Source organism: Amborella trichopoda, chromosome 5, assembly GCF_054954075.1.
Source record: "Amborella trichopoda isolate Santa Cruz 75 chromosome 5, AtrichopodaSantaCruz75HAP2 v2.0, whole genome shotgun sequence".
NCBI lineage: Eukaryota > Viridiplantae > Streptophyta > Magnoliopsida > Amborellales > Amborellaceae > Amborella > Amborella trichopoda.
This window is the reverse complement of record NC_142340.1, coordinates 6,508,055-6,525,010: the sequence shown is the minus strand read 5'-3', so window position 1 is coordinate 6,525,010 and position 16,956 is coordinate 6,508,055. Positions and strand designations below refer to the sequence as shown.

The 16,956-nt window shown below is 34.3% G+C and overlaps 1 protein-coding gene across 1 annotated transcript; it reads left to right on the top strand.

The window, feature by feature from the left end:
* The first annotated feature begins 2,124 nt into the window (after nt 1-2,124).
* LOC18443532 (zinc finger CCCH domain-containing protein 20) lies at nt 2,125-4,450 on the top strand. The gene has a single exon (XM_006853718.4). It carries the CDS (start codon nt 2,566-2,568, stop codon nt 3,904-3,906), a length of 1,341 nt encoding a protein of 446 aa, XP_006853780.1. The 5' UTR covers nt 2,125-2,565; the 3' UTR covers nt 3,907-4,450.
* Nucleotides 4,451-16,956: the final 12,506 nt, after the last annotated feature.

Sequence of the window (16,956 nt, the reverse complement as noted above, 5' to 3'; positions counted from 1 at the left end):
TTATTAAAAAAAAAATAACACCCTCCAAATAAAGTTAAAAGAAATTAATTTTTAGAATACCAATGTAGTTTTATAAAATTTTCAAAATTATTATTAGTTAATAATTAAATTATATTGTATTATTATGTCAAAAATATTTTTTAATTAATTAAAAATTTATATAATAAAAAGAGTAGTGATCCTATGAAGCATTCCTACAATCATATATGTAGAACTTCAAAGGCTATCCACTTAATTTAACACAGATCTCTAAAAAATCAAGTTCCACATCTATGTAATAAGTTTTTTACATATTTGTATCAAATTTAATGGTGATCTTACACAGGTATGGGAGGGTTTCATAAGATCATTACTCTAATAAATAATAATAATTTTTTATAAATATACTTATCCCAACTTATTCTAATATCAATTATTATAAGAATAATAATCTTATAGGATCCTCTCCCACTCAGGAATTTAGGTCTTTTAAAATATCATCATTAAAATTGATATTAAAAAAAAAAGCATGAGACTTAAATTTTTTTTTTTATAGATGTCAAATTTAATTAATGATGACCTTATTTTTTTTTTGTACATATAAAATTTGATGATGACCTTTTGATCCTACCACATGGATTAAAATAAAAGTCCTCTCACTTCTTTTATTATAATATTAATTTATATATTTTGAGCTCATTAACAAAAGAAATATGGAGTGACATGCAATCACAAGTTCGCATTTAAACACTTCCTCTACATTAACTACCGTTAAAAACGACTCGACCTTTCGGACAAACTAACCATGGTTAAATGTTAGACGCTGCAACCAACCTGAGGATTAACCTGGAGAAGCAAGGGTAAATCAGTAAATCAAAATTTCTACGACCCAGGGATACTCAAGTAATTTTCCACTTCAACTTTTACACCAATAAAAGAAAAAGAATAATCAAAATAAAAACTCATAAAAACGCAGCGTCACTTTCAAGTGCATCTCGAGACCCTCGACCGTACACGTGTACTTCGGAGATACACATCCACCGCTCGTGTCATCAGAGACAGGCCACGTGTATCCCCCGAATGGAGAGCCCTCACTCGTACCATGTGATCATCCGCCACGTGGTCTGGTTTAGTACATGCACGCATTGATGAAAGGGATTTTCTTGTACGGCCGCCACTCAACTTGTCCCACGTGTCTTCATATCGGCTGGCTCCGCTTTTGTCGGCTCGGCTAAATTCGCCGCTAAAATTAGCGGCGCGGAGCGCCCCGGTCAATTCAGTGGACCCCGCGGCCGTTTAAATTTAGCTGAGGTGTTACTAATTTAAAAGAGCGCCACCGCTAAATATTAGCGGACTCAGCACCCAGCATGCTCAAGCCGCGAGGCCGAGCCGCCACGTAACCCCAACTGTCTCGAAATCTGCACCTTTATTTTCCGATTCACCACTTTTACCCTTTCTATATTTGTATTTCCATTCCAGTTTTTGACCTTATCCTATCCGGAAAAGTTTATATAGAACTTAGGCTTTAAACAATCAAAGTAGAACCTAGCCAAAAAATTTTACTACAAAAGATTGTTTTGATGGTTAAATATCATCAAATTGATCATCTCTACGCAAGATGCATGTGCACGAGAAAAAAGCAGACTTCAAATTTCGAAAATAACTCATTCTATAATATATTCATTGACCGTCAATTTTTCAATATTTTCAAATTTTTATAGATATTTTTAAATTAGACACAATTTCAGCACTTAAACCGCGACGCTCTAGAAAGGTGGGTTCTAATTTGATTGTTTAGGGCTTGGGCTCGGTACAAACCTCATATCTCTATCTTATTTATTTTTATGGAAATAAAGAAACGGGAATTGGCGTCGCTTTCTCCTTTTGATCGGCTTTCATAATTACCGCTCCTTTTTTAAAGGATTTCGGGCAATATTTTTCCAGCATTTTTTAATGCTTTTTAATTCGCGGGCGTAAATATCTCTCCACCGCCTCAAGACCAAACGTCGTCCGGTTTTTTTAATTATTTAATATTTTTAACGTAGTGGAGCGGTCAGTATTTAACCATGGTTAGCTTCGAGTTCACCATGGTTAGGACCTGGTTCGAGGGGTGATATATTCAGGGCCCTCGCTCGATCTTTCTTTGATGTGCCCCATACACCTTTGATAGGACGTCTCTGGAATTTCGAATTTGTTACCGCCATGACTGTAAATTTTCAAGCTCCTTAACAAGTTTCTTTCTGTCCTCCCCATTTTTTTGTTCATTATAAAAGTGGGTGTTCACTGTCAAGCCATGGAAGTGGGTGTTGTGAGCTCTGAAATTCTGTGGGCTTCTGTTCCCTGTATTTCTTACTTTTTAACTGTTATTTCTGGGCTATGTGCCTCCCATATGGGATCACTTGTACACCATTAAAGTGGGTTCCGCAACCGCCACGACTCGAAACGCTTCTGGGTCTTAATTTCTGGTAGTTGTTTGAGGTGTTTTCTGAAATTTCTGAAAGTTTTGATTTAGTTGAAAAGCTTCTTGCTTGTTTTGTTTTGGGTTACTGATAAATTTGCAGAGAAGATATTGCATGTTTGGAGACTATGGGTGAAGAGAATGGAACCAGTTTAATGGAGGCGACTCCTCCATGGTCACTGTTTAGTGAGAGGGAGCCCAATTGCCCAACAAGAATTTACTCTCTCCCGCTAAGCGGTATTTCGTCAAACCACCAAAACCTAATACCTCAGGACTCTCTCTCCCCTGTGTATAAGCCTGGTTTCTCGAGCCCCTTTGTTGATTTTGATCCAGGCTATGCTGGAAGTAGGCCGGAGAAAGATCAGTCCGGTCAAGAAGGCTATGGTTTTGGCGGAAACCGGCCGGAAAATGATTTCTCTTCGAGCTTTAGTGACGCTATGGCTGCCCTGCAACGCTATCTTCCCTCGAACTATGAGGACCAGGAACCAAATGCTGCAATCGATGCGTATTCCTGCGATGAGTTCCGAATGTATGATTTCAAGGTGAGACGATGTGTTCGAGGGAGAAGCCATGACTGGACTGAGTGTCCCTATGCTCATCCTGGTGAGAAAGCGAGGAGAAGGGATCCTCGAAAGTTTCACTATTCAGGGACTGCATGTCCTGATTTTCGAAAGGGGAATTGCAAGAGGGGTGATTCTTGCGAGTTTGCTCATGGTGTTTTCGAGTGTTGGCTACACCCTGCTCGCTACAGGACCCAGCCATGCAAGGATGGAACGAGTTGCAGGCGGAGGGTTTGCTTCTTTGCTCACACGCCGGAGCAGCTTAGGGTTTTACCTCAGAATCCAAGCCCTAGGTATTCCGGTGCTGTATCTGGTGGGTTTCCCGGCGTGTCGAGGTTTTCCGGTGAGTCCTATGATGGGTCACCTATGCGTTTGTTTGCCAAGGCTTCGTCTCTCTCAAACTCCCTTTCGTCTCCTCTCTCGAACTCTCTTTCTCCCACTTCAACTCTCGCTTCGCATGTCCACTCCCCTCCTGCCCTATCGCCGCCTCTGTCACCATCCGTTTCGCCTCCCCTTTCTCCGGCTAATTTCTCCCCGGAAAATCAGATTTTCCGGCGTAGGATCCCGGTTTCCGATGTGGTTTCTTCCCTGAAAAATCTGCAACTCGGTGGTTCTCCGAACTCGGGTGCTTTCATGGCGGTTTCCGGTAATCAGGGGAGGTTTTCTGGGGGATTCAGCTCTAGTTTCAGGCCAGCCTTTAGCAGCCTCCCTTCAACTCCTACAAAGGTGGGCTGGACCGATAGCTTTGGAAATGGAGTTGCAGACGAAGAAGAGCCAGTCGAGAGGGTCGAATCCGGTAGGGATCTTCGGGCTCAGCTGTTCGCAAAGCTTTCGAGGCAAAACTCGATGGCTGAGAGGACTGAAGCTCAAGCTCCTGATCTCGGCTGGGTTTCCGAGCTCGTGAAGTGAGCCAGCATCTTAGTAGCTGGTTCTGGTGTTTTTGATTCTTCATATCCGCTTTGGAAGTCCTTTGATGGCAGTTTGACTGATTTTAGTTTTTTTGCGGTGGTTATTAGCTGATTCTCTTTTTCCTGGTAAGGTTTCCAGTGATTCTCGATTTTCCGGCAGCGATTCCGGCCACTTTTTGATTGTAAATACGCAGAAGACAACCATGAGTAGGAGCAACGAAGATTCAGAGTATGTCTCTTTATGTAAATAAAGATCAATCAGGTGTTTCTTTAGATGATTTGGGTTTTTGAGAAGGAATTAATTTCTTTATCTGTGGTAAAAGATGAAGGATTTTGTACAGGAAGATGATGCAGTATTGGTTAAGGCTACCCCAAGTGGTAGTGAAATATTCTCTCTTTGCTATCTTGTTTTCCCCCTCCTAAATCTTCTCTCTTAATTTTTGGTATTTCCTACATGTAAAGGATGGGAACTCTTTTATGTCTCTGTATTATTTTGGTCAAGAATGAAGCGTTGTAATTAAATATGCATATTCAGTTCTTTGAAAGCAATGTGTGGATATTGAATTTAATCGTATTTTAATTATTTAGTCATATGGATGCCGGGCATTAAGGAACAGGATAGGGTTTTCAGAACAAGTGGGGGCCTCAAACCTGCAAATATTTCTTCATTCTATTGTATGGGACACAGGTTTTTAAAGTTCGGGGAGCAAATCATGAAACCCCCGTAAATTACAGACTCGAGGGATCAAAGATTAGAAATTACAATGGGTAAATGGTATTAATAGATTATAAATTCCATTACGGTAGAATATGGTGGTCATTATTTTTATTATTTTTTACCCCATTCCATTCCTTTTGCATTTGATTTTTTTGGTCAATTCGGATTTTTTTCTCTCTTTTGACCTCCCACCTGCTCTGGCTGTACAATTTAGATCATGCGAGACACTTACCGTTTGATTTAGATCTGAAGTTATATTTTTAATTTTTGTATAAATATTAGTGTAATGATAGACCCTATCACCGTTCAATTGGTACAGGTTTCTAGAAGAGTTTGTCATATGGGGTAATTTTTTTTTTTAGAGATCTGTAACAAGGGAGGGTCTCAAAGGTCATTTGTTTAAATATAAATATGAAATTTGATAATGGGAAAGGAATATTAAAATAATATTTTTGATAAAACTAGAATAACTAAAATTTAGAGGTTTTTTGTTCATCCTTTCTTATGGAAAAGGTTTTTTTGATAATTTTACAGTCTAGGAGAGTAGTGGACGTAAAGATTTAGATATGATTTGAAAAAAAAGAAAAAGTATGGAGGCGTGATATTATATTATTTTAGGAATTAAAAAATCTTAAAATTTTCTACAATCATAATGTTCGAGCCAAGATGATTGATTTAGATATTTTTCAGTACTTAAAAAATTGCAATTCTAGATGAGTTGAGGTGAGGTTTTACTATATAACAATGCCCTATTTACTATATGAGGTGATGAGTGATTTAGATAGAGACTCTAAAAATGTTAAGCAAAATACGAAATGATGCAAAATTATAAAGACATCGAACAATGTGGTCATTTTATTTTTATTTTTTCAAAATTGTATCCGAGTCAAATCTGTTTTTTTTTTAAAAACAAATTGTCTTTCTCAACGAGAATTTTGAAAATTTCTTTTTAAGTTTTTATTAGTAGGGTAGTGAGCTTGGAGCATTGCCCTATTAATCAAAAGAAAAAAAGTAAAAATTCAGGTTGACCAAAGGGCAGTTTTGAAAAAAACTAAAAAAAAGAAGCGTAAATTGCTCTAAATAAAAGTTTTCCCATCTTCTATGTAATTCTGAATCTCAAAATAGTGGCTCCTGCGATGGTCTGGATGAGCGCCAGCTGTTCGGTGTTGCAAAACGAGGCATTGAAGTTAAAAGCCTGTGGGGTTGCAGAGTCACAGTATTGCGGCCACGTATGATACCGTCGCACAGTGGTACCTACGGATCCAATGTTCTGTGGGAAAAAAACAATGTCAATTTTTATAGCTAAAATCCACTAAAGTTGGATTGTTCACCCCGACTGGATAAATCGATTTTTTGTCTTTAAAATGGTACAGCTTGTATATTTTGTAGGTCGTCTATTTTCAAGGTTTTTTGAATAATTATTATTTTGTTCATATTTATTGTTTTTTAATCTTTAAATTATGTATCAAATATATGAATAGATTTTTTCTGGGATTATAAAGATGAAATGATATTTTCTAAGTTTAATTCTTGGGGTTTTAAGTTTAGTTCCTGGGGTGTACTTCTTTGGATACGGTTTTTACGTGGCCAGCCCTTTTATTATAGAAATGCAGGTTTGATAATAAATATATATTTTAAATATAATTGGATTCTAATTTTTAAAGCATATGTAATATGTAACATGGAGATCATGAATATGAATATTTTTTTATAATTAAAAATAATAATCATAATAAAAAAACATTTGGATTATTAGTTATATTTCTTTTTAAAATTGATTATTTATTTGCATATTTCTTTAAGATGGATGCAAATAAGTAGTCCATTCTAAAAAAAAAAAGTATAACTAATAGTACATAATATGTGTTACCAAGATGCATTATTTCAAGATTTTATAGATCTGATTGATTAGTACCATTTTCAGAGTTCTAGATTTATCATTAAGTGTAAATACATATTTTTGAACCATCGTTTAAGAAGAGTGATGATTTTAAATTTTCTTTTAACTCATCCCATGCACTGGGCAAAGAGGTTGAATAGTATTAGGTAGACAACCAACATAAAATATTGTTAAAATTTATTATGAATCTTGAACCTATAGTACCTGTTAATGTTAGGGCGTTTCTCAAAAATAACGCGTTATACCGGAAATTAATTCAAGTTGAAAGATTGAAAAGGACAAAAGGCATGACATAGTTGGAAGTAGTTGGAAATGATATAGAGACTTATGGTCGCATTGAAGGTAAGACTTTTAATAAAGGAGAGTGGATCACCAAAATTCAAGAAGTTGACCCCAATTAATTGAAAAAAATACTATAATGATGATGATAATTTAGATATACCTCTTATTTTGATTGTTTAAGGATGACATCTTAGATGCACCCTTGTTATTTTGATATATATATATATAAATATATATATACTTTTTTGTTCTTTTCTATTCCCCATGGTATTCGATTTCTACTGCCTTCTTTCTGGATTCGATATTCTCGATGCGTCCATTGAATACTAAATCTCATTTGATTCGGTGTTCTCTATTCCCTCTTGGCATATGCATCTCTGTCTATCTCGTCTTTATTTATGAATCTATTTTTTAGATCTTCATCTCACATCGATGTTACATGTGCCTATTGCTGGGGTTCGGTTTTTAGTCTTTTTATCTTCTTTATTTATGAACAGTATATGCTCTTGTGGAGCATATACTACCAGAGCATATACTGTTCATCCCTTGTGCAAAAAATGGAAACTTTTATTGAAACTTAGGAAGCAAAGGAAAATTTTGTTTCAGTTTCAAAATTCAGACCTCTCACTTTGAAAGTGAACGATAATGCATTTTTAATGTAAAAAATTACATGGGGTGCTATTTCAAAATAATATGCTTGAAAATATTATTTAGGCGCTATTTTTAAAAAAGCCTTTCGAACCCTATAATTTTGGAGCGTGCTTTGTTTGTAAAGGATAAAGTAAGGGGTTCTCTTTTTTATGACGTTAAAGTAGTTATTTATAAAACGAATCAGTGACCTGAATTGGGCACCCCAAAATTTGGTACGGATCAGTAAATCGATGATTTGAATCACTATTTTACTGTGCAAAAAAAAATTGTGAACTGGCAAAAAAACACATGAAAAAACAGAGAACCAGCCAAAAACCGGTTTGGATCAATGAATCTACAGTCCGGATTGCCGTTTTATTGTGCAGAACCGCCAATTAATTTCTAGACTAGGCCGTTTTCCAATATATAAGTAGAACCAGAACGGGGTAACGGATTCTCAAGTTCGACATAGCAATTTTGTGCCGACCCAGCATTTTTTAAATCACCGCGTAAAAGAATGGAGAAAGAGAAGTTATGTTTATATGTAAAGAAAGTTATTGTTTTACTGGGGTTGGTTATTGGGAACCTGGTTAGGGGCCTTCGGAACCTGGCGAGGGACCTTCGAACTGTGTGACTATTGAGTATTCATTTGCACGTGCGGCTGTTTTATGCATTGCACTTTCTCTATAAATTGGAATTGAATTTGATTGTTTTGCTATCTAACCTTTTTTTTTTACCAAACTCCAGAATTTTTGTGAACAGTCTCTAGAAAATAGTACCATGGATTTTGCAGTACTTCTCATTTGTACAAGCAAGCTATTGTCTGGATGTTTATTTTTTGTGGGTCAGGACTTTAACTTTGGTGCTTTGGATTTTACAATTCTTGTTATTGGTACAGGTAAGACGTTAACTTTGGTACTCTGGATTTTGCAATTCTTGTTATTGGTACAGGTAAGATGGAATCACAATCTTTGTCGTGATAAATTTCTTTGGAGAACTTAGATGAATTTCGATAGGGAGGAAAAAAATATGATTGTGAAGTCATCGTGCTTATAAATAAAAAAATTGACATTCTTTTATTTGGCTCTTGTTGAAGGTTTGTAACTTTTTTTATTTTTTATCTTATTTTTTGCCTTTTGGGCGGTTTTGTGCAAAACAATAGTTTACTCATTATAAGATGGAACTCAAGAAGCCACGTTGCAATACCCTGGCAACTTTTTCAAGCTTAAAGTGTTACATACGTAATTTTGGGGTCCTGAAAATGCCCATGGGTTTTTCTTACTTGAGTGAAATCTATGGAAAAGAGTAAAACTAAAGAAAAAAGAGGAGAAAAAGAAAAAGAAATAGTTGGATACACTTGTCAAACTCTTGATCACAGTCGTGCCCTATGCTCATTCTCGTCTCCTCTAATGGTTAATGTAAACCTCCCAAAGGATCATTATGCTCTTACGGGAACACATCTTCCATATGTTGTCTCGAGCAAGTTTGCTATCCTCCTGTAGGACTATATTGTGCATCTACTCCCTCACCAAAAATATGTGGAGATTATTCTAAAATTTTGGGAACCATCTAAACATCATTTTAAAAAGACAAATTTTGAATTTTGAGTGTTTCGACACTTAAATCTCGCTCTCCAAAAATTGGATGCGCCTCTATTTAATCATAGGCATTTTCTAATACATAGAGATACTATTATACAACCGTTGAATGAAATCATTTCCCTAAGAAAATTGTTTTAATGAGGTTCGTATATGAGTTGAAGAAGTTACATCTCCAACATTTAGGCATAAAGTGACTCAATATGAGATTTTACCCGAGAGAGTAAATAGACAATTAAATGGTGTAATTTGTATAAGGTTACAACTTTAAACAATCAAAATAAGACACCTCCAAATTTCATCAGAATATATAATTTTGGTGTCAAGAATTTTTTTGGACGTCTGATAATCTATTTTCATCATTAATTATAAAATTTAAAATTCTAGAAATAATTCAAATCAAATAGATCTAAAAACACATGAAAAAATTAAAAAATAGGGGGTTCAGATAATGTGTTACAAAATACACTATTTTAAAACTCGAAATGTTTTTTTTTTTATATATTATTTCTATAGTTCTCCACGTCAAGATCAATTATAGGGTTTTCGGATATCAAAACAATATTTTCCTATAGATTTTTAATGTACATCTCAGACTTCTAGACCATGTTCATTTCTTGATTCTCTCTCCTCTCTCTCCCCTTGATGATTTCTTCACATTCTTTTGCGTTGTTTACGCATTGTCGCGTCTTTTCACGTGGTTAAAGCGGGTGACCCGGATTATCCTTTTTTTCTCACTCTAATTTTTTGTTTTTGTTTTTCTTTTTCTTTCTTCCTTTATTTCGGAATTCGGTTCCAATAAAATGGCCCATTTATGATGCCACAAGGCCCACTAAGGGACTGTGATACTGAAGAATGGCGTAAATGGCCCTGACCATGGAAGACCGATATGACAGGCATAATAGCAACTGACGAGGGTACTTTTGTCTTTTTGAAATCTCCCTAACTGTAGTTGCCAATTGCAAAGGGCACTTCTTATTATACCTAATTGCACTTGACAAAGGCATTTCAATATTTTTTGACGTTTCTGATTCTGTAGTCCCACGGACTATATTGTGTTTGAAGATTCATTGGAGCCCACTCAGACTTGGCTGTGTAACTTGAATTCGGCATACGGTCGAGGTGAGTTCTCGGGGCCAACTTTCTCTTGTTTAAAATTATTTTTTTTAGAATTTCTTACATAAATAATTTCGATATGCGACACTCGTGCAGGAGCACAATTGTACATCTACTCCCTTGGATAGAAAATCTGCTTGGGAAGATTTTTCTTTATTATTATTTGAAATTATTTGAAATTTGGGAAGTACTTAAAAAATCACTAGATGATTATTTCCATAAAAATTTTTGAATTTTGAGTTTTCTAATCTTTAGGTTTCACCTCCAATATGTTTGATCTTGAGACATTATTATTTTTCTAATTTGAAAGTATTTTTTATTGAGGTTAGTGTATGAGTTGATGAGTCATATATCCAAAATTTAAGATACTAAAATTACTCCTAGTACAAAGGAAGAAATGGACAACATACTCATGAGTATGAAATATTTTGGATGAAATGATTTATTTTGGATGAGATGATTTTGTAAATTTTATATATATTTTTTTTTACATGTTTTAATATATAAATGATTTTTTAATAATTTATCTTTTATATAGTATTTTGGACTTCTATTATCTTTTAACCATTTGTATTCTTTGTTGTTTTTTTCTATTTTTCAAAATATTTTTAACAAATATTGTACAATATTTTTAAACAATTTAGGCTTCTTTTTACCAGTACTCTGGTGAGTCCACTGGGGCATAGCCGAGGCCCAAGCAAAAAACATTGGAACTACAAAATGACCACCATCACGGCCACCAAGCCATCACCAAAATGATCCCGTATCACCGACATGGGTGGATTTACTGTCAGGTTGATTTTGTTTTTTGAAAAATTTAATGAAAACATGAAACCTTCGACCTCTATTAGAAATAAAACATAAGATATCATATTGTGGTGCCCTGGCTCTCCAACCTTGAACCGATCTTATAAAGCGATTGAAAAAAAGAGCACGAGAAAGATAATCCTCGGGTATAAAGGGCATTTTTCAGTAAGAGCAAGATCAAAGCCGAGGGTAGTTTTGGTATTCTGAAACTCCGGGTGCCCTGGTCTGCTTCGAGAATCTAGATATTTCCTCTTGTCAGATGGGTACGGTTCGATGGCCCCTCTTCCTTGCGAAAACCTCCAAAATTTCGGAAAATTTCGGCGTAGAATACTTGGTCCTTATCTCCCAGGGAAATATCAGTGAAGTCTTCCTTGCGAAAACCTCCAAAGTTTCGGAAAATTTCGGCGCAGAGTACTTGGTCTAAGGGAAATAGCAATGAAGCAATGGACTGAAATCTAAGTTTAATTCAATGTGCTGTGCTGCCAGCGTCCGAAACTTTCAATAATGTTCGTGTCCGAAACTTTCGGCAGATTTTTGGAGACGGTATACAGCCGAGTGTTTCAAAATTCGGTGATTTGGACGGGAAATCACCGATCAATTCAAATCACTGATCCATACCCGGCAGGATCCAACTTATCATATATGGGCCCGGCCGATTGGTATTGGTCCATCCAATTATCATATCTGGACCCTCCCGTTTAGTATTGGTCCATTCGACTTTTCATATCTGGACCCGGTCGATCAGCACTGGTCCATCATGAGACCTCATTTTTATTCCTCTAAGCTTACCTGATATGTATTATAATTTTTATTCTAAATAATTTTTTAGAATTACCGATTCAGACCAACACGTCATCCAACCAGAAATTGTAGACCGGACCCTCCATTTATTTGAGTTTGGAAAATTTATAGATAGGTCATGATTTATCTTTTATATTTAAAAGCAGTCTCATTCAATTCAGTCCCATTTATGTATTTTAATTTTATATATATTTTTAAAAAAACCTGTAATTTTTTTAAATTTCGTCTAAACTTGTTTTTTTTAAAAATTTGATATTTTTTTTATTATCAAAATAGCTTTCACGGTGGTCGTTATAGTACTTTAAGTAATGTAATGCAGTAGTCATTATAGTAATACGACTACCGTTAAAGCTATTTTGATAAAAACAAAAAACTAAAATTGAAAAAAAAAAATTGTGAAACAAATTTATGAAAGTTGGAAGTTTTTTATAATTAGATGAAAACTAAAATATATATATGATAATACATCAAATTAAACATAAATTTGGCATCTCAATATTTATAAAAAAATATTTTGAAAATTTTAAAATAAATAAAATTACCAAAATACCATAATACTATTTAGTTACCCGTTCATAATTTTTCTAATTTTAATTTTTTAATATTTTAAGACACGTAGACATAATTAAAAAAAATTGAATTTCTGCCCACCCGAACTTAATAAAGCCAGTCTCGAGTTAAAATAACTTATTCATAAAATATACGACACCTCGAAGAAATTGAATTTCTGCCCATCCGAAACATACGGCCGAAATTTCGTTGCATTTTTAAATGCGTAGCACAGTAGTTTAAAGCGCGGTATCGTACTATTCAAGTCATGATGGCTACTTTCTCTCTCTTTAGTTCAAGATTCGAGGGTAGTTTGGGAATTGAAAATGTGGGTCAGTTTTGGATAACGACTCCACGTTTGAATTCTATTTAATTTACTTTTTTAAAGTGATAATATGTGGATAAGTGAGAGCCAAGTGGTATCATTTTCCGGCCACCTCGAACTTTCCGTCTTTTAATAGAGGAATAAAAAAGTGCCATTTTCCGGCAACCTTGATTTCGCTGTATCCGGTTATTATTAAATTAGTGGAGCTTAGGGTTTTGATATTTATATATGGTTTGAAATATTATTTTTCTAAGTGTCATTTGTAGTGATAGAGAGAGACAAGATGTTTGTCCCTTAGAAAAGTTAGGTTGGAGTATAATATTATTAAAGTTTGTGCTCCCTAGATTTAAGGTATTAGAAAATTGAAGAGTGAGAAACATTCAAAGGCGTTTGTTGTCTTGCATGCAAGAATAGTTTTTTTTTTTTTCCTTTAGAAAATAATTTTATTGGAATATACCTATTTTTAAAAAATTTAAGAATTTACTATTTTTCAACTATTTCAGCTGAGGTCATGCGTATTTTGATGGGTGTTATGAAATTGAAACAAAAGATATAGGTAATATATTGAATAGTTGATCTCTTATGTATGTTATGATAAATTTATATTTTATAAATAAAGTCTGAGTTCATTAGGTTTTTCATGAATTTAGGATTCAAATACATCTTAAATTGTTGGAAATACAGTTTTGCCTAGTGATTACGTTAGGGTTCGGATTAAGAATCACCGATCTGGACTAGGAATCGATCAAGATCAACATTGTTCCTTGTTGGTAGTGGGAATCCGTCCGATTCCCTTGGAATAGCCCTACTATGTCAGGGAATCAACTGATTTTGTCAAGGAACTGGGCAATCTGGACAAGCTAGTTCACTAGGTATGCACATAGTATATATATATATTATTATTATTCTTTTCATTCGATTTTTATTTTTATTTTTATTTTTATAGACCGGATCTCACAGCAGAGAATTGGTTTGATTCACCAGTCACTAATCCAGACCATATTTCTAGAGGATAGGTTTACCTCACCTATCCGAGACCAAATAAATGATGTCGGAGTAAAAGCAAACTCTCCATATTCTAGAAAAAAATAATGTCGCACAATTGAATGAAGATTGTCCAAATTTTGAAGGATGAGATCTAAATCTCTAACTACTTAAGTTTATTTTTATTCTCTTGAAAAATTATCATCTGTTGATTCTTAGATGGATCTCAAATTTTGGAAATAAAAAAACTTTTAAATAGATCTTTTGATTAGAATAGTATAATGACATAATATGAGTTTATGTGGTTGATCTTAAATAATTTTGATAAGACATAGATGATGATGTTACTTTCGTTCATATTTATGCTCACTTAACCTTAAATTGATTAGTCCCTTTGAATAACTTTTTTGACGGTTCAGAGAGAGAGAGAGAGAGAGAGAGAGAGAGAGAGAGAGAGAGAGAGATTTTCAAAAGTCACATTAAGTGAAAATCAAACCTTCATATATACGGCATTGAAAGGTTTTCCAAAGTGACCTGTGAGGGACAACTGGTAAAAAAATCACTTAAATTCAAGATTTAAAGAGCATCGAAGAATTTTGGTGAGAAATTGTCCTCTCCCATGGATATTGTCAATTCACACTAAAACAATCACCCTTTTAATTCACCAAAACGCACTAAACTAGAGGTGGAAAGAGTTTTTTTTTTTTTTTGAATTTCGTTCTTGATAGAAGACTTCAAGGAAGAATTTTTTCTTTTTTTTGGGAAATGGGTTGAGGCCGAAGTAATAGCATCCCCACACTATAATCACTATGCTATGGCTTTCATTTCCACTACTAACATCACTTTAATAAATATTTTTAAATGATTAATTTTTCTAATCTACTTGAAAAAATAAATAGGAGCCTATCTTCCCCATTGAATTACCCAAAAAAAATCTTTTCTTTTTAAAAACAAAAACTTAAGGAAGATAAACTCAAGGAAGATTTGATTTTGGGCACTCTGTCAAATCCTGGATCATTGGAGCAGATAGGGCACCTGTAGATATGTGTCCAACCCAAATCAGATTTGAATCAGTCCCAAACTTTGAAATGGCAATCTCAAAAACTATTAAAAATTAATAAAATAAAAAGTAAAATAAGGATTTTAAACTATAGATTTAGAAATTATCTAAAAAAATATTAGATAAGTTTAAATTATATATATATATATATATATATATATATATATAGAAAGAGTTTTAGAGGGATCACGCCAGACCCATACTATCTTAAAACTGCTTCGATCCCGACTGACTTTTTTCCAAATCGGTGATCCGAATCGCAAATCACTGAATTTTAAAACACTCCTTTCGTAGACTTCCTCTGTATTTTACAGATAAAGCTTTACTGAGAATGCAGTTAGCATAGACTTTAGAGCAAAGAATATGAATAGAAGAGACTCTGAATCCGAAGGAATAGAAGAACATCAAGCTTTAAGCCTTCAACTAAGGTATTTTCCTTGGCAATTGTCACGGAGTAGAAAAACATATGGTGCTTTTATTTTTGGGTGCGGTTTGTATAGAGTCAAGGCTCCAAACCATCAAAATAAAGCGGACATTCAAATAGTGTCGAGAAACATAGTTTCAATACGGACAATTTTTGTAATAGTATTAAAATATATTTTCATCTCTAATTATAAAATTTGAGAATTGAAGGTCCAAAATACATTTCAAAATGCACTATTTTCAAAACTTGAAATTCATTTTTTTTCATATTCATGCATCATGATGTCGAGACTTCTTCTAGTGAAAATTTTTAAGGTGCGCCCTAATTTGATTGTTTAGAACCTCGTACTTATATAAACTTTTTCCTTTATTTTTTTGACAAGCGAAAAATATATGGTGTTATTGAGTAATTATTTCTCCATATGCAAGCTTGATGTTTAAGCATGTCCTCCAAGCCTAACTTTAAGAAGTGGCTCATCTCTCCCTCCCTCTCTCTCTCCAAGTAGTTGTCTCTAGCCTACTTTACGAAGTGGTCTCTCTCCACACCACACGTGAATAAAAAACAGAACAAAATCACCATCTAAAGTTAAGGTTGAGAATTTACCCGTTTTGGATATGAAACTTGAAATTTTTGATCCTATTTGGATCTAGGTATGGATTTACGATTTGGATTCGATGGACTGGATCCACATCTAAAATTTGGATCTGAATAATAATTTGGATCGGATCCAAGTATAGGTAGATCTGATCTGGATCCGACCCAGTTAATAAATATATTTTTTGACAATGTTATGATTTTTATTAAACTATTATATATTATATATTATATATTATATATTATATATTATTTTATATATACATATATGCTATATGTATATGGGGGCAGAATGTTGGGCGAACAAAAAGACAATATACCCATAAAATGAGTATAGCCGAGATGATGATGTTGAAATAGATCAGTGACAAGACAAGAAGGAATAGAATCTAAAATAAATCAATTTGGAAAAATTTAAGTGTAACACCAATAGGCGATTAGAAGAGAAAGAGTACACTTAGGTGGGCTGGCCACATATGGCATCAATCCAGTATAGCTCTTGTTATGAGAAGCGAGTTAGTTCAAGTGGAATGATTAAAAATGACAAAGGGTAGGGTCAAAAAGACGTGGTTGGAAGTAGTCTGAAAAGATATATAGACTTATGACCTCATTGAATGTACAACTTTAAATAGAGCATAATGACGGACTGAGATTCATGTAGCCGACCCAAATTAATTGGAAAAAAAGCTACGATAATGATGATGATGATGATATATATATATATATATATATTATTTTATAGATGTAAAATAATATATAAAATAATTTATTTGGACCAGGTTTGGATCTGGATCTAAATCCCAAATGTACTTTTCAGATCTGGATTTATATTTGAATATTCTAGAACCAATCGGATCTTGATCTTGATCCATGTCCTTTTCGGAGCCATATCCAATCCGACCCGTTCTCGACCCTTTCTAAAGTCCATCTTATTTTAGAGCAGTGTTTTAGAAAACAACGATCCATATTAAAATCTCTTGATCCAGGTCGGTATCAATGGTTCGACATTTAAAGCCCATGAGCCTTCCATTTATTTGTTTCTCTTTATCATCATTTTTGCCGATTCTCGTCTATCCGAATCACCAATCCCCCATCGGAACTAGCGAAGTGGATGGTCTGTTCCATCCAGTTTTTAAAACTCTTGTTTTAAAAATCTCTTGATCCAGGTCGGTATCAATGGTTCGACATTTTAAGCCCATGAGCCTTCCATTTATTTGTTTCTCTTTATCATCATTTTTGCCGATTCTCGTCTATCCGAATCAC

Bases quoted from the DNA above. Each gene is read 5' to 3' on its own strand.
- LOC18443532 (XM_006853718.4), top strand. From the start codon at position 2,566: ATGGGTGAAGAGAATGGAACCAGTTTAATGGAGGCGACTCCTCCATGG.